This window comes from Aulostomus chinensis, chromosome 6, assembly GCF_037954235.1.
Source record: "Aulostomus chinensis isolate RoL2024-O1b breed Wild chromosome 6, RoL_Achi_v1.0, whole genome shotgun sequence".
In the NCBI taxonomy this organism is placed as follows: Eukaryota; Metazoa; Chordata; class Actinopteri; order Syngnathiformes; family Aulostomidae; genus Aulostomus; species Aulostomus chinensis.
In genome coordinates, this window is record NC_141325.1 from 26,911,669 (window position 1) to 26,934,800 (window position 23,132).

Genomic DNA, 23,132 nt, shown 5'->3' on the forward strand with positions numbered 1-23,132 from the left:
ATGACCCACTGTGACCTGTAGACCAGGGGTGCTCTGGTGGGGCTCTGTGACCAAATTTGGCCTGGCATCAGATTTGAAATTTGAACCAGATACAGATTTTAAAAAAATAATTAATTAACAACATAAACAACTACAAATAATGATTTTTTAAAAATTAGACAGTAAGCCACTGTTTAGGCTGTTTTTTTTTGTGCGGCAGACTTGTTCATTGAATATGGAGGATTTGTGCTGCACAGTAGCACAAAGGTAGTTTAAAAACCATACGTGTGTGGATTTAGCCTGCTTGTTGATTATAAAGCAAGCAAAACGATAAAAAAAAAAATAAATAACTCCTGTCATTTCAATAGTTTGGACTCCGTGGCCTGGCAAAGGTTGAGAGGGAGGAAAATGCGCATATTCAACGCAAATATGGTGTTTGAGAAGGACAGGTTTTGGTGCGCTTGTTTCTAGTCTCAGCGTGTCTGTGTGGGTGGGGTTTACGTTTTGACACATCAGGGCGGTTGGTTCCGTATTCCAAAACCAACGCGTGTGGTGACATGTTGTTTGTTGATGAGTGGAACCTTGGTTCGTGTTAGCCGAATGCCAATGTGTCACGGCGTAACCGAAGTCTCTCGGTGACTGACGGTGAAATGTCGGCAACGGGCCTGTTGTGACTCTAAAAGACGTCATTCGAGCTCGTTTTCTGATGTTTCCTCTGGTGGAAGTGGCAGCTCCTGTCGGAAGCTCCCAGCTAGCATGAATGTTTAGGCTAGCTAACGTTAGCCTGTCTGAGCTGACTCACTCGTCCACCAGGAGGGGAATTCGAGCTGAATTATTATAAATGTCTAGCGGCACTAAAATGACTCTACCGCCCGAGTGGGCCGACGACGAGCGGATGGAGTTCATGTTCTCCGACTTCAAGGAGAACCGAGAAGTGAACACGACGGACTGGGACAGTAAGATGGACTTCTGGACGGCTCTGGTCGTGAAGAGCTGCAGGGGACGCGGCACCGTGTGTGTCAACCTGCAGGAGCTGAACAAGAGCTTCAGGAGGAAAGACAAGTCTCCTCTGGGCTTGGCGACTGTCCTCCAGTCCATGGCCAGGTAACTAGCTGCGTCAGCCTGTCCCTGCCCTCTGTCCCTGTCTGGATCAGTCAGTCCTTCACTGGTCTTCTTCCTGTCCCCGCCACCAGGTGCGGGAAGATCCAGAGGGAGTCGGAGTTTGCAGCCAATGTGGACTGTGGGTGGCTGTCGTGGGGTGTCGGCCTGCTGCTGGTGAAGCCTTTCAAGTGGACCTTTTCCACCCTCCTGGGAGGGAGCCGCGTGCCTCTGGAGGAGTCTTTTGTTGTTATTGAGCTAGTCAAGGTTTGTCAGTTCCCTTTACTCCACATAGCGTTGATTCGCTTGTGGACCCGATCAGTTCTCAGTTCAGTTCTTGTAGCGCCCTCCTTTGACCTCAGATGGCAGCACAAGTTGAGTGTGGCTGCCTAAACTCAGCCTCAACTCCACCTTTATATGGTAGAAATCAACTGTGGGCATCATAGCTGACCCACGCAGGAGCCATGTTTAGAGGGAGACAGAATATTTGGCCAACAGGTAAATAAATGTGCATTCTGAGTGCCAATAAAAATAAACCAATATTTGTGGACATCAATATACAACTATGTCATACAAATGAATTAACTGATTCATGACTACCAGCGCTACCATTTTTATTTGGAACAATGTCGACCTTTTCTCTCTGCCTCTTGATTTTTTAATCTCATTTAGTTGTAAAATGTCTGATGACAGGCTTTATTATTGTTTCCAGGAGAAAGCAGTGGAACTGCTCCAGGCGTACCGCAGCAGTGAGTATGAATGCCGCTCCCTCCTGTCGTTTCAAGAGTTGTGTGCGCTCTCCTCCGACGTGTGTGCCGATGAGGGCACCCTGTGCATGGCGCTCCTGCAGCTGCAGAGGGACAAACAAGTGATGGTTTCGCTGCATGAGGGCGAGAAGGTAAAACCGCAACGTTCTATAAGAGTCTTTGGAGGCATTTTATCAAACTTCTGTAATTGTCTTCATGTGTCTTCTTTGCAGATTGTGAAGTTCAGCCAACCAGGGCAGGATCGCGTCACTCCCATCACTGATGTGGATGTAGGGATCTATCAGCTACAGCGCAGTGAGAAACTCCTGGGGGAGCGTGTGGAGAAACTGGGCCTGGAGGCTGACAAGTAAATCACCTCCCATCACAGCTCAGTGGCAAATTCTCTCGGGATCTAATGCAGCTTTTAAGCTCTCATCAGAAACACAAATAACGTCAAGAAGGATTTGGATATTTGTGACATCATGTTTGGCTGCTCGTGATTCAGATGTTTCAGTTCTGAACATGTTTGTCTGCGTGGTTTAGGTTCCTGAACTTGCCTGTGTGCCGATGCCAAGTTCTGATCCAGAGTTTGTCAGAACTTTTGGCGCTAACTGTCAATAACAGCGTCTCTGTAGTTGTAACTTAATGTGGGATCGGTGCAGCGATTCATGTCCAGCACCTCTTAAAATAACCAGCTCTGCTGTTGTAACTGTAACCAAAATATGGATGCATCAGCTGATGCTGGTCTTATATAAACTAGCAGAAAGGTCCAACATACTGATTAACACAGATATTTATCTTAGGAATAAATACGTGCCGTTAAGCTTTGTATTTTATGCCTGCATCTGCCGGTGGGCCATGGTAATAAGACTATGCATCATAATACATGATATGACATTGACTGAGGAGGCTTGATCTCTGTATTTTGGTGGGAAAACCTGTTCAATGATGGTATTTTTATCAGCCGAATGAGTCGTAAATATCAGCGTAACAGATATCTGCCAAAATCCAATATCCTGCATTAATAAACCAGGAAGTCAGAGTGTTAGTGTCCACTCAGTAGTACTACATCGAAATGGTTCATGTCATTCGTTGCTTATGTCTACACAGGTGCAAGGAGGAGGCGAGGTTCCTGCTCCGAGAAGGGAAGAAATCTCAGGTGACTTCTGATGTCCAACCGTTAAAAACACGTCACGCAACCAAAACTCCCTCAGAAGTTGTAATCCGTCTATTCAACAGGCTCTGAGGTGTTTGAGAGGCCGAAAGAGGGTGGAAAAGAGAGCGGACAGCTTGTTTGCCAAGCTGGAGTCCATCAGAGGAATCCTGGACAGAATAGCCCAGTCACAAACCGATAAGATGGTAAGATCCGCAACCAACCTGCTCGTAGTGTCACGCATGGATTATCAGTGACTGTGAAGGTGTGTGTGCAGGTTATGCAAGCATATCAGGCTGGAGTGGCAGCCCTCAGACTTTCGCTGAAAGACGTGACTGTGGAGCGGGCTGAGAGTCTTGTCGATCAAATCCAAGAGGTCTGCATCTGTTTTAGAACCATTCATTGACTTTGCCACTTAAGATTCCTAATAATTTTTTTTCCTATCATCTAACCAGCTGTGTGACACTCAAGATGAGGTGAACCAGACCATATCAGGTGGCGTGGTGACCGGCGCGGGTACGTCTCTGTGTCAAGTACATTTAACTTGATGTGCTGTACGTTTACATGTAAAGATCTAATGGTCCAGTGCTTTGGTGTAGATGATGACATCGATGAGCTGGAGAAAGAACTGAAATCATTGCTGGATGAATCCAAGCCGAAACCTGTGACTCCAGCAAGTCGCCCGCAGCCTGCCTGGGAGTCGAACCTCCCAGGTGAGGACCTGCTGGATTCCCTTCCTGCCGTACCGCACGGCCAGCTGAGTGTTAGCGATGAGCAGCTGGAGGAGGAGTTGAATCGACTGACTCTCTCAGATGCAGGTTTGCTTTCCTCTCAGCCTGTTTTCTTGGTGCTACCACTGATATATGAAGGATTTTGATGCCAACCTCACGTTCTCCCTCAGGCCTCGAACACAAGAAGATGACATCACCAGCCAGGAGATCAGAGCCTGCACAGTGAACACGGCGGCAAGACTCAGCAGCTCTGCAGCAACACATCTACATAAACTCCGTCTCGAAGCTTTGGTTCAGCTAGACGTAGAAGCAAAAATAAAAACAGTTGCAGGTGTAAAAAAAAAAAAAGTACATCAGGATGAAAATGAGGCACTTTATTTCATGTAATACAACTAGATAATGCCTTCGCTGTGGACGCATGCCAAAAAGGAGTTTTTAATTGCCTTTTTCATACATCAACTATAACTCCAAAGCTTTCACTTCTTCTGTCATCTGGAGGTTCTCAAGTAAAAAAAGGTCCTATTTTAAGTGAAGTATTGTCCCTGGTACCTCACCAGTAGGAGTGCTTTTAATTTGTGGTATTTTATGAATGTGTGTCTTTTATCGTGTGTTTACCGACGCGTGTAAATGTTCCTCACCGGCTGTCCCGTGGAGTGTGTTACTGTAAGTGGCCGTCTATACGAAACTGCATTCACTTTGCCAAATGATTTACCACAAACATCAAAGAGAATAATGTGGAGTCTTGCTGGAGCGTATGTGTGAAGGCTGAGAGACACATACCTTATATTAGTTTAACCAAATATTTTTCTTAAAATAAAATTTATTTTAATCACGTGTAGGCTATTTATTTATTATCTATCGATGTTGATGAGAAACTGAACTTTTTAATTATGTGGATGAAGTTGTTCCATGTAGTGTTGGAAGATGGGCCAGTTTAAGATGATACTTTTATTGATCCCCATTGGGGAAATTCAATGAACGAAAGTACCTGACTGGCTCCAAGGAACTCCTGCATGGAGAGGTTTCTCCACTGAAAACCTAAAAACACTTTGTTTACGACAAAAAACTTGATTCAAACTGAGCAAGCTGGTTTCTCTTGCTTTTTGAATCTTGTTCCATTTAGTATTTGTGTTGCATTCTTGCCTGAAATGGCAGGAAAAGAATAGGAGCAAAACCTAGGTGAGTCAGATGTTAGCCCAAATCTAGGGCTCTTAATTTGAAGTCAATTTGGGCTAAAATCCTGAGAAAAAATTTAAAGGGAGGGAATATAAAATAGCAAAATACGCCAAAAAGAGCATTGGCCACCAGGGGTCACTGTCCCTCACCTCAAAACAATAAGGTTGGAATTGAATAAAGGTGCATTAGTTCCAGGTTTAGTTCAGAGTCTGTCCTTAAAATTAAAATTATACTTAACAAGTGAGTAAACATTTAATGTGGATGTACATGAAAATCAACACATTAAAATAAACACCGCTCCTATTGGTTAGAGTCCATGTTTGACTGTGAGAGTCTCATTTAGCTTAGTCGTGACGGTAGAGTGAAAAAAGAAAAGGATTTTTCAGGACAAAAAAAAAAAAAGAATGTATCTGTAATTTGGTTGGAAACACTGAGGGAATACTGATTTTCATTTTATCCACAAAATACTATGAAACTGAATCCAAATCAGTGTTTACTCCTGAATGTGGATGTAACTAAAAATGTAATTGGTTGTTAAGCACAACTGAAAGGTCTGATGAGTAAGAATGGGTCACAGTTGCCTTCATAAGTCACTCTGTATTTATAGAAACCAAGTAGGCAAACGGAAAAGCATTGCTTTATTATATCGATTTATAGAATTCAAAGACAAGTGACGTTTAAGTGAAAAGCAGGTTATAAAGTGATAGTATATGGTGGGTGCACTAACTAGTTTTAATATCTGAGGTGTTGGTGTGTGTCTTTTATTGAACAAAAAAAAAAAAGGAAAAGTAATTCCTCACAAAGGTGCAGGCTTTATAAAGAATAACTGATTAGATCACAAATCCTACTACAGCAGTGTTTTATAAATGCCCTTGTAGAACAAATAACATCAGTGAATATTGTTTAGCTCACGCTCACAGTTGGCCTTCGTCTCCGCTCCCAACACACACTCTTGCACATATGCTCAACTGTTTACCAGCATTTTCACGCTGCATTTAAAGATAAACGCGTGTGCTGTTGCAGCCAGTCAAGAGCGGCTCTTTGCCCTTGATAATGCGACCTGCAGTAACATTGTTATACTGATATTGCAACAAGATGAAAGACATTCATGGAGTATTAGTTTAATTATTTGATTCTATCCTACGCAGCTGCAGACATCTTTTTATAGAGTACGTCGGTATGTCCGGGCTGTTGTTGCAGAGATGGAGCGGACAGAAGAGTTAACTTTGAGCCATGACTACACTACACAGGTTGCGTATGCTTGAACCCAGCAGGCACTGATGCAGAGATTTGGCTGAGGATTTGTTGTATGCACCATATGGAACAGTATGATGTGAAATTCTAAGCAAAAAGTCAACAGTGTGTTTATAATACAAGATCACATTAGGTTGCAAATAAGAAACGTTTGGCATGCTTTATAGTAGTCCTTCTCAGCTGTACAGTCAGATAAACAAACTTTATGGAATACCATGAACAAAATGATCTTTTTTGTCATTTTTTCACATTGCAGTGTAAAAAGCAGGCTACACAGTGGGTCAGGCTCCGCCCTGCCTGGTCCTGTATGTTAATGTATACAGCAGATGTGTGTGTGTGTGTGTGTGTGCATTTATGTGCAGTTTTAAACTGTCCTGTCAGCCCCAGATCGCTTCCGCACAACCTTTTCCTCGTTGACCTGGTCCACGGCCAGCGTCTCCAGCTCTGCCTGCGGCGGGGCCAGGGGAGGGGTGCCGTGGGGGATGCGGTGGGCCACACCTACATGAGCCCTGTGCTGGCGGTCCCGAGCGGGGCTGTGACGAGGGCTGGCCGTAGCACCCAGGGGAGGGGCAGGGGAGCGTTCAGAGGCAATAGAAGGTATAATAGCAGGCCGCTCTCTCACTACGTGCAACTCGGGAGACTCTCTCCCAGCCTGCAGGAAGGGGGTGGGGTCGGGCATGGCGTCCACTGTCTCCTGAAGGACCAGACGTCTTCCGTCTGGGCCGAGCCGGTACACCTCTGTCAACTCCGGGTGAAGCGGCTGGGAGAGGCTCTTCTTCATGCGGCGGCGTGGTGTTTCAGGCTGTCTGTCCTTGTTTGATGGAGGCGTGGGCTTGTACGAGCTGACAGGGCTGACGTTGGGACTGGCCTCAGACGAGCTGCCAGCCAACAGTTTCTTCTTGGTGGCGTGAAGCTGTGAGGTAAGGTACGCGATTGTACTTGCTCTCTGCTCCAGCTCACCAGACAAAACCGCCAGCTTGTGACTCTTTATCTTGAGCTCCTCCAGGTACTTCTTCTCCCTCTCTTTTATGGTATTTTCTAGAACGAAGATCATGGCGTTCTTCTGCTCCAGGTCCCTGAGCAGCTCGGTGTTCTCCTCCTCCTTCTTCTTGAGCTGAGCCTCAAGCTCCTCACACCTCCGTTGTAGCTCCCGACAGCGCACCTCACCACTGTCTGCACACACAGTTCAAAGCAGTTAGCACAACTTCTACCACACAAAAACATCCATGTTGCAAACAGCAAAGACAAATGTGGAGATACAGAGCCTTAAAAACCCTTAAATCATTCACACAATGATTAGTGCAGACAAGGACGATGACAGTATGATCGCGGACTGAACTGCAGGGGGCAGAGAGCGCCAGTCTCACATTTCATCTCTGGTAGAGAGCAAGGACGCCTTTCTGTGCTGACCTTCATCACTGCTTCATGCCGCCCCGCCCCATCCTGCCTCACCCTTTTCCCACAATATACATGTGCAAAACCCGGGAATATAAGATTACTACGTGTATATTACAAAGTAAGAGCTTTTGTCAGGGCTCACATTTCACAAATAAAAAAGAAATGATGATTTAGTTGGGGGGGGGATGATAACGCTCACCCCAGTGAGAGCAGCTGAGCCCTGCTGTGCTAAGCAGGTTGCAGGCTGTGCATTAGCGCTGTGACAGATAATCTCATTTCCTGCACTCCAATCTCTGAGACGTGCCACGCTAACATGATAGTGCCTCTCACTGGAGCCTCTGAATGTACTGCACAGATCTGGGCCGGCCACGTTAGAGCCCTCTCCACACTGCTGTGACCCCGGTGAGACACAGAATGCCTCCTGATCACTTCAGACAAAAGAAGGGATGTCATTAATGGAGGCTGGAGGGTCGCCCTGACTGCACCGGACAGTACTGCCTGCTAGGACACAGTGGAGCTCAGTCTGAATTGGACCAGTGAAGTGACTCATGTCACACGGTGTCATGACCAGACCATGGTAACTTGGGGGGGAGGGGCAGTTGGCAACAAGCAGTGGGAATATAATGAACAACAAGGCATCCCACAATGCATTGCTTCCTGGGTGGGACTATGTTACTAGGAAACACTGGAGCCTTCTACCCGCACTGATGTCCAGTAACAAACCCCCTTTTCTTTTTTCTCGTTTTACAATTTCCAACCATTTAAGTCGTATTCTGTGTACTTTTGTGAGCTATCTTTTTTGTTTTGTTTTTTGGCTCAACATTGAACAAGTAGACAAGAACGTATCCCTTTCCCGCACCACCCCCACCCCATGGCTGCGTCCTGTGCTCTTATGGTGAGGGATGCACCAATTCTGGGTGCGGGGTTCCGTTATCAATGCTTAAAATGATCATTTGGCTGATGCTGTTGTGTATTTTTAATAGGGATGCATGGTATTTTGTATACTTGGATGATATCCTATATGCTGATAATTGCGCGAATGACTTGGCCCATGGTTAATATTTACCAATGTTGATATTATCTGTATTCAAAATGTTTATATGAAATTTACATATTGAAAACAATGCACAATGTAGAGGTTCAAAAAGTTTTTTCCTCATTTCCAAAACATTAGGAAAGGCTCATCAATGATAGATTTACTGCACTACTTTTTAACATTAATAACATGAAATGGGTCAATTTAAACGTCAGCTAGCGGTGATACAATATATTCAAAACAAAAGATTGATACCTGCTGATACCTATGACTTGCCAGTTTTATCATGCATCCATTATTTGAATGTTTTCATATGAACACATAAACATGGGCCACTGCCAAATGTGTGCCAATATCATCCTACTTACTGATGGTAGGCAACAACGTAAACACTGGCAGGATATTGTTACAGTTCCCAGTAATAAAGACAACTATCTTTAACAAGCAAGTACAAGCATTTAAGTTAATGTAATTTAATGCAGAATAACAGCTTTACACAGTTATACTTTACAAAGTAGAAATTCTTCTTATAAGAGCTAAATGAGTGTAATACATTCATTCCAGATGGAAACTACAGACAGATGGAAAAGAAACAACTACAATTATTTAATTTTTGCATCAAGGTTTTTCTTTGCCTGCACACGTATGTACAATGTAACGAAAACTTACCTGAGGGGTCAGAGCTTCTAACAGTGAGCTCATATGTCAAGTCTGTGAAAAAAGAAGAGGATTATTCACATGTCTGTATCAAATCAGACGGAAAAGGGTCAGTAATCAAACAGCAGATTCATCACTCCTGCTAACCAGCAGGGTGTCTTGTTTAGGGACAACACGTCAATACTTTCCATATGGTAGAATATTCATTTAACAGGATTAGTGAGAGTTCAGGACCAGCTTTATATACAGGTTAGCCAAGGCTACGGGAACCAGGGCAAAGACGTGCGGTGTCTTGTTTCTCTGAAGCATCTGCAGAGGCCTCCCTTTGTTTAGGAGTGCATCTATTACTAATGCTGTGATCAATACAGTGCAGTTCACTCCAGTGCAACTTATTCTCACTGATGCTTGAGAGCTTTTCCTATGAATCACATCCTCCCTAAAAGCTATATTAGCGCCACTGACATATCCATTCACTTTATACATCTGTGCTGAGGTAAACTGAATATTATTGTTTATTAGTTTACTCTGCTGTTAGATGTTCTACATCCGCATTAGACAACCTTTGAAAGAACACGGCAACATTTGGGAATGCACTTTTTTGTCATCCTCCACAGACTCAGATGAGAAGATCGATACTCACGGAGACAGGCTGACTAGTTCGCTTAGCACTGAGTTGTTGTGGATGGTAGGGTTAGCAGAACTCTGTGGAAAGTCCTCAAACATACTGAATTCTAAAACAGTCTTTGCATGCAGTAACAGCTCAAGGGTTTTGTATAACATTTTCTATGAAATGACATTTTTAAACTGCAAGATATTTTGAATTCAGAATCACATACATCGCCTGAACTACTTTCCGGACTCGTTGAAGTAATTCGGTCAAAATCTCCATTATAACTTTGGGTCAATAAAACATAACATTTGTAGTTAGCTGATGAATAGTGGAGCGACTGCTACTGCTAATCATGGCTACTTTTATAAAAGATGATGATGATGATGAAGTTTGCTTCTTTACACACCTTATCTATTTTAAACAGAATACACAGAGGAGAAACTATGTGTTTTGGAGTTTGAATGTGCATGAGAGCGGTATGCTAACACTTCCCATCCATCCATTACTTGTGCTAAGCTACTCGCAGTCAGCAGGCCTCTGTGGGTCTCAGCTCCCTAACGCAGACACAGAGGAGAGAAGGGTATCAACCTTCCTGTTTGGCTCTGGGGGGGATGGCAAAGACATAATTGCATTTCCCAAAAACTTGGATGTGTTCCTGTAAGCACTCAGTTGACTGTGGCAACTTGTGGTTGCGCTCACCTGTGCATTGCTGTTGTAATCTACGAATCTCTGCATGTAGACCCTTCAGTGTGTTGGCATGGTCCTGCTGGAGGAACAGCAGGTTTTTCTGTGCACTTTGCAGTTGATTTTCCAGTGTAACGTTGGCTGATGCCATGATGGATTATGTTCACGTGACAGCCTTGCAACCACGGGAAACATGGGACAGATAAAGGAGGAGGAAACACAAAAAGGACGAGAGAGAAAATAAGTCAACCCATTTGGCAAACAAGCCATAGTGCCACACCTATAAACATCCGGGGATGTGTCCCAGTTTCAAATGGCAAGTCAAACTATTAATCTGTCCATAATGGAACCTTTCAACAAGCCAGCAAAGATTAAAAAGTGTAACCTTGTCTGCTTAGTTGGACACACAGTCAATCAGGACTCTTATCCATATGCAGGGAAGGTGTGGAGCCGGTCACAATCGAGGAGGCTGGTTAATGATAGAGACACGCGATGACACCATAAATAGGTGTACTCTCTGTCTGCTTACTGTAATTAGAAGGCTAACACTAATGTGAATTTATTCATGTAGAAACAGGGAGTCAGCTATATTGAAATGCAGAAACAGACGTCTCAAATGTACCTAATCTAATATAGGCTAATCCAATAAGCATGAATTGTAATTTTATTAGGGATTAAACCTCCTTGTTTTAGATGTTAGATAAGAAAAAAGGGATATGTGCAGCTTCTCTTTACCATGAGGTTAGACATTGAACAGATGGGGAAAAAAGCACAACTTTCAGATGGAAAATTCTCTTTCAGTTTCTACATCATTGGCCAGTAACACTGCAAACACACACGTGTTTAACAGTAGTGAAACTAGCTTGAGGTTTATGGGCAGACCTGTTCCTTCCCTTCCGAGCCAGGCCCACCTTCCTCCTCACTCACTTTACTAGAAGTCCTTGTCTCCAGACAATCCATCAGTCCCAACATCTTCATCTTCTGCTAGACAACTGTTCTGGGCTGAGAGTTGAGAGCACATTGATTCCTGAGTGCAGAGAAAGCCTCTCCCTGCATACACAAGCGTGCCTTAATAAAACATCCCAGAGTCTCTTGCTCTTACATCATCAGTTCACCCACATAAATAATATATCTCATAACACCTCCTTCCCTGGACACACTTGTCATTTTGAGCTGCTGTCTGTGTGATTGTTTTTCTCGTGGCGTACACAGGAAAAGGAAAGCAAGTGATAACCAAAAACACATTTTGGTAATCAGAAATACAGCCACTGGTGTGCAATAAAGGCTGAGCAGATAGTTTATTATTGATGAGTAATGCAGAGCCCTTCCTGTAAAGCCTGTGCTGCAAGCATATCTCTCATCCCAGCCCTTTCCTAGAATAGCTTAGACAGCTTTCCATTTACAAAGACATGACCTCAGTCCACTTCATAACTTGGCTCCTGCTATAACATGGAGGTGACCACAAACAAGGAGATTTGAGACAGAGAGAGAGAGAGAGAGAGAGAGAGAGAGAGAGAGAGAGAGAGAGAGAGAGAGAGAATAAGGGCAATGTAGAGAGTCCACGTAAACATACATGGACGATTATTCAAAATCAGTGTGAGGACTCCACACACACACACACACACACACACACACACACACACACACACACACACACACACACACACACACACACCACCACCACATCATTCTTCTTCTTATCCAACAACCAACATTTCTTCTAACAGACAACATAAATAATCAATGAACTGCAGCAACATGAAACATTAGCCAGTCGCTTCCATCCCCAGCCTACACAAGAGCCTCATAACTGCTGTGGTACAGTGGCTTCTTTTCACACAAATAGTATGTCAATGTTGTCATTAATTTTGTTGTTAGGACCTGGTTGTATGTTAGAAATATTATCACTGAAACATCGAGCTGATCAAAAATAATAACACTAACTCCATATGAAACTGTGTAAAAACTGACTACAGCAACAATGGGGCAGCAGAAGGCTTCCTGTTAGCTTGCAGGGATGCTGGATACTTCCCTCCGCACTTCCAGTTTCAGCACCTGCATTGCGGACAGCACCCAAACCATCATCTGACGTTGAACCGCTGCTGGTCCTGACAACGGCTGCCAAAGGAACACCGACCCACACCAAACACCTACCTGTCAGCCCACGGTTGACTTTATATCAACAATCCTAGCGCTGCTACAGGGGCCTGCACAGCCTAACATACAATATCCTGAAAACAGAGGAGCTTCCTGCTTGTTTTAGAGCTGGATGATGGGATACCTTCACTGTGTTTAGGTGGTCCAGGGAGGAGCTGTCTCGTTCAAATAACTGTAAATAAGTACGCTTTCCCGGCGGAACGTCATACAAACCCCATTTACAATTAGACACCTGGCCGACTGTGGCCACAAATTAACAGTTGTACATGAGAACTAGCGCATTATGCGAAGAAAAGTAACCACTGTTAGCATCATTGGACCCATGCTACATCGGTGACGAATAAACAACGGCAATAACAAGCAATGAGAAATAACCTGTGACAGAGGTCAACCTGCCAGGACTATATATATATATACATATACATACATATATATACATACATACATATACACACACACATATATATATATATATATATATATATATATATATATATATATATATATATATATATATATATGAGACGTATTTTAAATCATTATACAACGATTTTAAAAATGAATCACCTCCCCCTACAGAGAAGTGGGTGCGGAGCTTTAATTATGCTAGCCTAGCTGAGCCGCTAACGAAGATAAAACAACCCATTATCTTGTGGCGAGCCTACCTTGCGGCTAAAACGCACCGCCGTCGAAAATGCTACACAAAGACGGAGAGTTGACGTTGAAGACACTAGCCACTCCCGGCTAACCTAAGTGCGTTCCGGCTTGCCGGGCATGTCGGTGATGCTGCTGCCTGACAAGGGCTCGCCTCGGTCGGGTGAGAGTGGAGGGCGGCTGTGTCAGTTTCCTATCATCTCCCTGAGCTACTAGACAAAATAAAGCGATGCATCATGGGAAAGCAGGGGGAAATTATCTAACTTAACGACGTTAACCAGAGTCATTTTTTTTATCCAGTTCATTTACCACTACCACTAACACCTGCAATAAGTAGTACACATACACACAACGTGAGCTAATATTCAGATTTTACGTACCTTTTATGAACTGAAACGTTGAAGAGGCCGCGGTAAGGGACCTGCTTGCTACAGTTTTCAGTGTCCAGCGTCATTACCATAGCAACAGAGTCAGTCACCTGTTCAGTAGTGATGCATTCGCGCCATCCCCTGGCAGTGCGAGGTAATGTGACTGCCCTTAGTGATTTGTCTGAGCGTTTCTTCGTTGTTATTCCACATTCGGCTGTCAGGTACGATCCATCAAGTGCTAAACTGATGCGGTGAAGTGACTCAGAAACAGTGGGTGTCAACGGCAGGTCTGAGTACAGCTGGAGGACTGCGCAGGGGAAGGCTGCCCCTCAGTGGTAGTTTAAGTGTACCACAACAGCATACCCAGTCATTTCCTTTCACACACGTATAATTTTGCTATTATTTCAATATTACAAATTCATCAGTTTTTCATCTTTTAAAAAAAAAATTTAATACAAAATAATTGGCCTTACTTATTTTTCTGGCTTCACATTTCCAATTTTTTTTTTCATATTTTCCCACACACATTCCATCCATTTTCGACTGCTTATCATGTTAAGGGTTGCAGGGGGGCCTGAAGCCTATCCCAGCAGCCTTCGGGCGAGAGGCGGGGTTCACCCTGGACAGGTCAACAGTACATTGCAGGCAGACAACCATTCACACTCACAGCCACTATAGCAGGCAGCTACAGTCAATTTAGAGTCTGGATTAACCTCGTCGCCTCTTGATGTCTTCGGATTGTGGGAGGAAGCCGGTAAACCAGAGAGAACCCACACAGGAACAGGGAGAACATGCAGACTCCACACAGAAAGATCCCATGCTGGAGCCGGGACTTGAAGCAAGAACCTTCTTGCTGTGAGGCCACAGTCCTGACCACTGCACCACCGTGCTGCCCTCCCTATGCATTGTTATATTTTAAACACTGATCTGATAAACTACAAGTCTTTTAGATAGAAAAATGTCGTGACTTGCGTGAGAATAGAGTTGTACAAAAAATAAATCGGCTGTTTGAAATCAAAGGCTTTATCCAATATGTAAATATTCCGTAGTGCTCTGATTCTGGTTGTTGTTGCCACTGCCACCAAGTGCTTGCTGATGGTAGCTGGGTCTCAGTAAATTTATAAAGAGTACCATTTAGACCTTCCACATATGGGAAACTGCTCACTGATAACTTCTGGTATGATTATGAAGTTTGTAAGTCAAGAGGAATGTACCATCTCTCTGCTTATTGTTGGGGTCTACCTGAAACCTTTATACTGACAGAGCACAGCGTGTCAGGGGAAACACACGTAGCTGCAATAAATAAATAAACCAAAGGGTGATAAATGATAATTATCAAACAATCTGATGCCCATTATGTCTGAACACAGCATCAAATTGCTTTCATTACAACTGATAGATTTTTTTATGTGAATGTTTCTGCATGAATGAAGCCATTAAATGGGATTTTCTTTTTTTTTTACTTCTTCTGTTTTGAAAATTTTACTACTTTGCAAATATTTCCATAGATTTAAAAACAAATATTTGATATATATTTCATACTTTATCATGTTTTCATTTTTGCTTATGACATAATTTTGCTGATTTCTTTTTTTTTTTTTTTACTTTATTTTTGCCAGTAAAAAAGAAAAAAGAATTCACTTCATTGCAGTAATTGAATGGTCAGTTATGTGTTGGTATATTGTTCCCTCATTATACACAGGTGTAAAATTACTTGCAGTTACTCATACAACAACAGAAACTGAAGTGATGTAAACACCCTGGGATTTCTGAGGTTTGTAAAAGTCAGAAAACAGTAGCCTTTCAAAAGTGACCCAAAATATCACCTTAAATTATGTCTGGCAAGAGAAATTCCTCAGTGACATAGCTACTGCGTAATATGATACAAAGAAAAAACAAAAGAATCCATTTCCCTCCCTGACCCCAAAAGAGAGTCTCACATGTAAAAAGAAAATAACTCCTGGAATAAATGGAATTATTGTCTACCTCCAGAAATGTTATTTTTCGGAAGCAGTCTTTAATCTCTCCCTGACTTTGGCATGTTTGTGATAGGGATTAAATTCTTCTCATTGCTTTATTTTTAGTGTTTCTGGCACGCTTCCCAGCCGCCTGCAGAAATCAACCAAGCAGCCAGGTGAGGGGAATGTAAGTTATCCTTTCCACAGCACAGGAGAGGTGAAAAATATTCCCCAACAGAGACCTCTGCCTTACCTGAGGTTTGTTTTACTTACAGGCTGCGAGAGATCTCCATATATTAACAGCATTTCAGCGAGAGAGGTTAGCCAAAACCATAAAATGACTGGGATTGACTTTGGACATTTTTGTGTGTGTGTGTGTGTGCGTGTGTGTGTGAACTGGTGTCCAGCTGAGAAATGTCCTTCCCACAAGTTGACACTCCTCCACCTCAGGTGTCCACGGTGGGATTTTCTTTTACAAGCTGGCAGCCCTCATAAATGTGTGATTTACTGCCAGGCATGTGCGTAGATTGATATTCTTTTTTTTTTTCTTCCTTTTTTTACACAGAGGGTAAGGAAATACTTCCAAACACTGGCAAATTCACTCAGACATGTGTCATACATAAGGTGGTGAAGGGGGCTGGACAGGAGCCTAAAACGTCACACTGCATGTTATAGTGCTGGAAAAGCAATAAGTCAAATGTTAAGGCCTTTTTTTTTTTTTAACAACTTCTGGGCATCTAACACACATCAGCAAGCTTCAGAAAATGAATTTTTGTCTTTCTTCGCCATAAATGCGAGCGCAGGTCCTTGTCAAATTCATGGAGTCACAAATGAAATCGAAGCATATAGGAGCCCGTCTTAAATTATAGCGGTTTACTGCCTCCGCTCTGACACGCTGCCAACAACAACACTTCTCAGGTTGTAATAGTTTTACAGTTATTATATTGAGGTTGGCAAGCTAAAACACCTCTAAAACTCTGAAAAACTAATTTAATTTTCCAAGACCTTTTTGCATTTGCCTGTCCAAAGAAAGTCATAATCACTCCGCTGCTGAACTGAATGTGTCATTTATGCAGAAACTTCAAAGTCAGTCAATGACAGAGTGATAGCATTAACTCTGCAATGACATATTTAATACAGGACACTATAACATGAAAGCATCTGGGCACAATGGTAACCACAGCTGGACTGTCTTCAGTAGTTTGTCACTGTCAGGTACCTCAGTCCCTTGACGTTATGGACATATAGATTGTGCATGCACCATCAGCCCCCCATCACACACGACACGCTCCTTTAACTAACGCCAGATATTTGAATCCTCAATCTTTCACTGGATAAATGCAACTTTTGTGTTGGGATTTGCTCTTTGCTTGTGTGGTATGGAAAGGATTTGTCCATTCAAGTCCTTGACTTCCAGTAGCATCTGGACTTTATAGGCACCCATTTGAAAACAAGAATATGTGAAACGGGTGCTTAAAGTAAAGGTTATTTAAACAGCAGTCGGCTTCTCTGACACGGTTTTGTACTCTCCAATTAAATCAAGACAAATTTACTAGCTGACAAAACATACGTGAACACAGACGGGAAATTTCAGCCAACATGTTACTTTGGGCCCACATGGAAGGTGCTGCTATTGAATCATTACCTCGCCAATGCCAAACGTCTCTCCACCTTTATTCTGGTAATGAGGGTGGACTGCAGGAAACCATGCTTTCTGTGCAACTTTTCTCTACAGCTTTTACAGTCCAGGGAGAGCAGAGCGCTTGTTGCCATTTGAAGTGACACTTTAATTACGGGTGGTTAATGGAGCACTAACGGCAGACTTTGAAGTGAATGTAGTTCAGGATGCCAGTGTGCTTTGGAAAAAAGTGTGCCATGGTATAAATAACCTACCCAAACGTCCTGATACAAGACACAGCATGATAACGCACATAACCTGGAATTTGGTAGTGAAATAGACAAAGTTACAGGACAGCTCAGACGAATCTGACAGAGATGAGCGCATGGAGAATGTCACAATGAGATAAAATTATGTCAAGGATAAATCTCAGAGAAGCATCAATAATTTCAGCTAATGTTCAGTAAGTTGTATCCGTGAACACGTGTGTTTGGAGTCACACGAGAGAGCGCCATGATACCATACGCACTTGTGTGGTGAGGATACGTGCAAACCTTTTGTTAGTGGTGGACGCACTCCTCTCTCATTATCACAGTTTGGTCGAGAGAAGCAGCACCAGCATACGTCTTTCCTGTACTCTGGGTAGTCATTAAAATCCTCCAGGCTCTTATTACAACCACCTCAGCCATTCACTCTGCACCACCATAATCAGTCCTCCGAGATAGAGCTGCGAGAGAGAAATAAGAGACATGTTGTAGGTTTTCCCTGTTTTCAAAGGAAATATTTTTATTCTTGTCTAGTCACAATAAGGATGAGGATTCTGCTGACTTCCCGTTTCTTGTGCCCTAGTTTATCAAACCGCCGCTGGAACATGCAAGGAAGGGATGTTAGGACACGGAACACTCAAAAACAGAGAGCCTGTGTCTGAACCATAATGCAGGGAACTTCAACTGACCGTTAAATGTGTTATTCAGGGTGTAGACCTCACACCCTTTCCAGCCTCCAGTATTCAATATTTCTCCCATAAAGTGTTTAATTCACACACTGCTAAGCGACTTGCACTCATGAAAACAGTTTTTCCTCCTGCACCCAGAAGTCAGAAAACACCAGCTACATATTTTGGGGTTGAAGCTAATGCAGGCCAAGTAACAACAGCAGAGCTGTCCAAAAACTCTGTTTCCAAGCTCTCAAATGCATCGCCCAGTGTAAGTCACGTCGTGTTAATCCATCTCTACGCTCGTCTCCATTAGCTTCAAGTTTACAGACAAAGCTTCTGAATTCTGGAGTCAACTTAAGTCACACAGGGGTGAACAATTCTGTTGTAAAAACTAACAGTGAGTAATTGAAAGGTAAATTACACTTTTTACTTAAAATTTCATTTTAAGAATATGCTGTGAATACTCTAACGCTTATTCTCAAGTTTTAACCTCCCTGCCACCAACCGCACAGAGAGGTTTGCCTCAAAGATGGAGCTGGATGATCTGCTGCAGTGTCCCAGTGGGAGCACAGGATGAATCACCTCATGATTTCATATACAGTAACTGATCATTCTGAGAGACCGAACACATCTCTCTAAACAGTCACTTATTTTGATGGAACAGTTTAACATTTTTTTCCCCCAATAAAGTAATCAGCCATTTTCCAACAATGGTCACTTCGAGACCATAATCTCTATATACTACAATTATAAAAGGAGAATGCAGGGATTTCTGAAGTCCAGGATACTGAAAGTATGTTTGCTTACTGCATCATTGTTAACTTTGTTTTGTAGCCCAAACTGCAATAATTTGTGGGAGCTTTTTCCAGACTGTGGAGCAACAGCTAGCATGCCTGCAGCAGACGCTGTAAATAAACACTGGCTGCTGTTTATACATCTCACATATGAATTTTAGTGCCTGTGCGATCTCCACAGGTCTTGGGCTTTCTCCATTCAAGCTGAGCTACTCATCCTTTAGTGAAGGACTCCAAATAAAACAGTGCTGTCTCGCCAAGCAAAACCCACTACAGAGCTATTTTCCACCATCTGTGTGGCCAGGCAAAAAACGAGGAAACCATTTCAACCTAGAGCTCTTCCCAGATTGAGAAACACTGGATCAGTCAGACTGACGAAAAGGCCCATTCAACACACTGTCAAAGCCCTTCCTAAACATGTCAGCTTCCTCTGTGGGGGTAAGTGCAAAGCTTCACCTAACCTCGCGCCTCTCCCAGCAGGAGAGCTGCTGCACAGGGTCTACATGCCCCGCCCTGTCTGAGCACCCTTTCTCAAATGAAAACATTTGCTTTTCAACCATACGACTTTGCGCCGGTTGAGTTGGACACACCCAACAACATGTTGAGTTCCCACACTGGTTCAAGAACACTTGCCAGATACTGTCCTTCACACAGGTGTCCCCATTTTGCCAGAATACTCCAGACGCCCTCAGCCACATTGTCGTCTCTTAGGCGCCTGCAACAGGGACGTGTGTCTGCAGGGTCCTCGGGGCCTCATGGAGGGACTCAACTTGACTATCCTCTTTCGAAGAGGACCACAAAACACCCTAGACCAGCTGCTTGGATGGAAACTCAACACCAGCCGGGCTCTGTGAGACCAGTCAGCACAGGAAAGCCATGGATTATGACCTCCACCGCCACACCAACTTCAGTGACGCCGCTGTCATCCTCGGCTGCCAGTTCAACCTTCAACACAGAAGAAAGACTCATCCACATGTTTCACTCATGTTTCAGAGGGAAGCAATTAAAGAATTGTACTGATGGAAAATCCTCAACCAATATTCATTATACTTTTGAATTATATACAATATTCATATTCTACCGTCCACAAAATGTTCCCCTCAATGAAACTGCACATTTATTTTTATTTTTTTGTAAAATTTTGATTCTTTGGTCACCACTCTAGAACACAGTCACATAACAAGTGGCTCTGACCCAGTCCTTTGCTGATGATTCCTCCAGTGCATATTCTGCTGTTTAGTGGCAAATGGGATTGAGTTTCATTTCAGGAAATTCTTTCCATGCTGTGTTTTCATTCAAGCAAGGGCACAGCTTTGCCTTGAAACGCTCTGACAAGCCTTCCCCAGCTCCTCTGCGTGTGCACTGAAAAGAGCTTTTATCTGGCGCTCGCTCAAACTCAGGACCATGACTGACACCTTGCCAGGAACACTTATCGTTTATAGGGATCAAAAAGCGAAATAGGAAAAATAATCATCAGTTTGAATGGGGTTTGTATGTGGGATTAACAAAATATATGCCTTTCCTTGTATAAATATATTGTTACGCTTGTATAACTCAAAACATTTCCAACCAAATTTTTCGTGTGTGTTTCCCAACAATTAAACGAATGCGGTTAAAAATCAGATGACACATATGTGACCTGTCATTTTACCAGTGATGAACACACCTTGATATAAACCAGGCCATTTAGTGGAGCAAAGCTCTCAGATCAAATTGCAGTACCTTCCTGGCTTTGTGTGTGACATCAGGTACTTGCAGTGTTCTGGTTTATAATGAAACACCACGATATACCTGGATGACATTGGAGAATAATAATACTGAGTAGCAGGCGGTCAGGCTAACACACAAAGACAGCAGGACGCGCCATCTGGTGTGTGCAGCAGTAGGATGAGTCCAACTGCGGACTGTTTAAACTAAGTCTAGGTCATTGGAATGATATACTATCAAGGCAGACCAGGACTGACCATCTGGACATTCCGGTAAAAGCTAGAGGGGCTGCAGCCACCAGTGATCCAGGAAACGCCTGATGTTTGGACACTTCATCTGATTGAATATAAATTAAATCCTGGAATTTAGTCACTGTTTTTGTTGAAATGCTTGAAATACTGTAAGGTCTGAGTTTAACACAAGTTTAAAATGGTATAACATGTTGTTTTATAGCATGAAATACAATAATAAATATCACATTGATGACTTTTGAAGCAGTTATATGTCTTAAAAATGCCGGTTGTTAACAAGTGGCTAAACTACAGAGTTTGTCACAGATATTCAGTGTCATCACACTGAAAACCGAGGAAGCGTGAGGCTGGTTTTGGTGGCATTGAAGCCATGCATCTGAGGAATAAGTCATTCATAACATGATAGCTTTGTTCTTCTAATGACTGAATTAAAAAAAAGCATAAAATTACTGTTGACTTATGATGATTATCTTGCAAAATAAAACACGTAAGTCTCAAAAACTCTTCTGCCACATTCATTTTTCCCCAAGGATTAAAAATCCACCGTAAAAAAAAAAGTCAGGGGGACCCGAGGTGATAAATGAACTCGTCATTGTAATGTCACTCAGGAAGTAAAGAAGACAGAGCAGAAGAAAATGTTTGTGAGAGACAGAAAGAACCCTCTGTAGGCAGAAGCTTAAAGATGCTTTAACATCCATCCTTTGTCTTCCACTTATTCCTGTTAAGGGTCGGGGGGGCTGGAGCCTATCCCAGCGGCTAAGGGCGAGAGGTGGGGTTCCCCCTGGACAGGTCGCCAGTCCATCGCAGGGCCAACACATAGAGACAAACAACCATTCACACTCACATTCATACCTACAGTCAATTTAGAGTATCAATCAGCCTCGTCCCCTCTTGATGTCTTTGAACTGTGGGAGGAAGCTGGAGTACCAGAGAGAACCCACGCAGACACAGGGAGAACATGCAGACTCACACAGAAAGACCCCGTGCCGGAGCTGGCACTCGAATCCGGAACCTTCTTGCTGTGAGGCGACAGTGCTGACCACTGCACCACCGTGTCGCCTCATGCTTTAACATGAACATGCATTTCTGATTAAAGAAGAACGGTGGTTTTAAAACTGACGATGCACCGCTACATCCTGCAAGCAGCAGTTTTAGCATTACCAGACTAATGAGAACAAAGTCACCAAAACATTGGATCACATGGTAACATAGCACTGAAGAAGGTAAGTCTACTGTGTAAGTACACAAACTTGTAAAGTCCTCCCGTGTCTCACCACGGCCTCATGACTGTGTCCTTTCTCTGGGGTCTTGTTTTTGTTGATGTCAGAGACGCGTAACTGGTCTGTTTGTGGTTGAGAGGTGTATTATGGTAACATAACGGGAGGCGTTGGGCCTGTCCAGGCGAAAAGACATTTCTATTCCGCAGCACGTGACCGTCTGAGACCAAAAGCCTCCTGGTGTGTGGACGAGGGAAATTATGCTGACAAGGGTGACGTGCATTGAATAAATTACACAATTTTGACAGAGGGAAACTTTGGGGGCTGTGTAACCAAGCCTCACTGCTCTGAGAGCAGCTGGTTTGCCGTCTGGGGGAAGTTAAGGGGTCAGGAACAACAACCTGCTGCCATCTCAGCTTCTGCAACCCAAACTGGTAATTACTTAGTAAAGGGACCAATTTGGATCAACATTTAGGTTGAACATATATTTGGCAGTTGTGTGTGTGTTTTTTTTTTATTTTAAATTAACAATCAACAAGACATGTGTTTAAACACCGATAGCCGACATTCTAAGTCACACCACATAAATCGCTCCACAACTTCCATCCAGTCTGAACTATAAGAACTGGATGAAATGCTGTGAGATTTTGAACGGAGATCCCTGGTTCCCTCAGTGGTATTTAAGAATACAGCACACAGTTCTGGATGAGTTCCAGTTTTTTACTTACGTGTCTGTACAACGATTGGAAGCAGGGTGAGAGGGAGTCCAAAAGTCTTAAAGGAACATTGCAACTTGTTGTGAAAATCGCTAATTTTCAATGCTGCTAGATAGATAGACCAACAGAGACTGACTGCTAGTTAGCTTAGCACATGAATGGCAGTGGATGGGGAGGTTAGCATCCCCCTATTACGACTCAGACCACTCCTCCTCTGTGTGTTCTGGTTCCAG

General features: G+C 43.3%; 2 protein-coding genes across 11 annotated transcripts; one reads left to right on the top strand and one right to left on the bottom strand.

Moving 5' to 3' along the window:
• Nucleotides 1-501: 501 nt before the first annotated feature.
• Nucleotides 502-4,055, top strand: chmp7 (charged multivesicular body protein 7). Its single transcript, XM_086207265.1, has 10 exons — nucleotides 502-1,083; nucleotides 1,173-1,344; nucleotides 1,790-1,975; nucleotides 2,057-2,190; nucleotides 2,934-2,982; nucleotides 3,063-3,182; nucleotides 3,254-3,352; nucleotides 3,432-3,492; nucleotides 3,576-3,794; nucleotides 3,878-4,055. The coding sequence occupies exons 1-10, from the start codon at nucleotides 821-823 to the stop codon at nucleotides 3,931-3,933; spliced, it is 1,359 nt and encodes a 452-aa protein (XP_086063391.1). The 5' UTR covers nucleotides 502-820; the 3' UTR covers nucleotides 3,934-4,055.
• Nucleotides 4,056-5,504: 1,449 nt separating this feature from the next.
• Nucleotides 5,505-13,997, bottom strand: ccdc92 (coiled-coil domain containing 92). Of its 10 annotated transcripts, none has more exons than XM_086207273.1 (6): nucleotides 13,714-13,997; nucleotides 11,450-11,524; nucleotides 10,908-10,991; nucleotides 10,538-10,697; nucleotides 9,241-9,282; nucleotides 5,505-7,310 (listed from the first exon to the last, which is right to left on the bottom strand). In XM_086207273.1, the coding sequence occupies exons 4-6, from the start codon at nucleotides 10,671-10,673 to the stop codon at nucleotides 6,502-6,504; spliced, it is 987 nt and encodes a 328-aa protein (XP_086063399.1). In that variant the 5' UTR covers nucleotides 10,674-10,697; nucleotides 10,908-10,991; nucleotides 11,450-11,524; nucleotides 13,714-13,997; the 3' UTR covers nucleotides 5,505-6,501. The 10 variants fall into 10 exon arrangements, with proteins under 10 accessions (XP_086063399.1, XP_086063401.1, XP_086063400.1 ...); XM_086207275.1 differs by lacking the exon at nucleotides 13,714-13,997 and adding an exon at nucleotides 13,345-13,654; XM_086207274.1 differs by lacking the exon at nucleotides 13,714-13,997 and adding an exon at nucleotides 13,345-13,654 and having other exon boundaries at nucleotides 11,450-11,572.
• Between the last annotated feature and the right edge of the window lie 9,135 nt (nucleotides 13,998-23,132).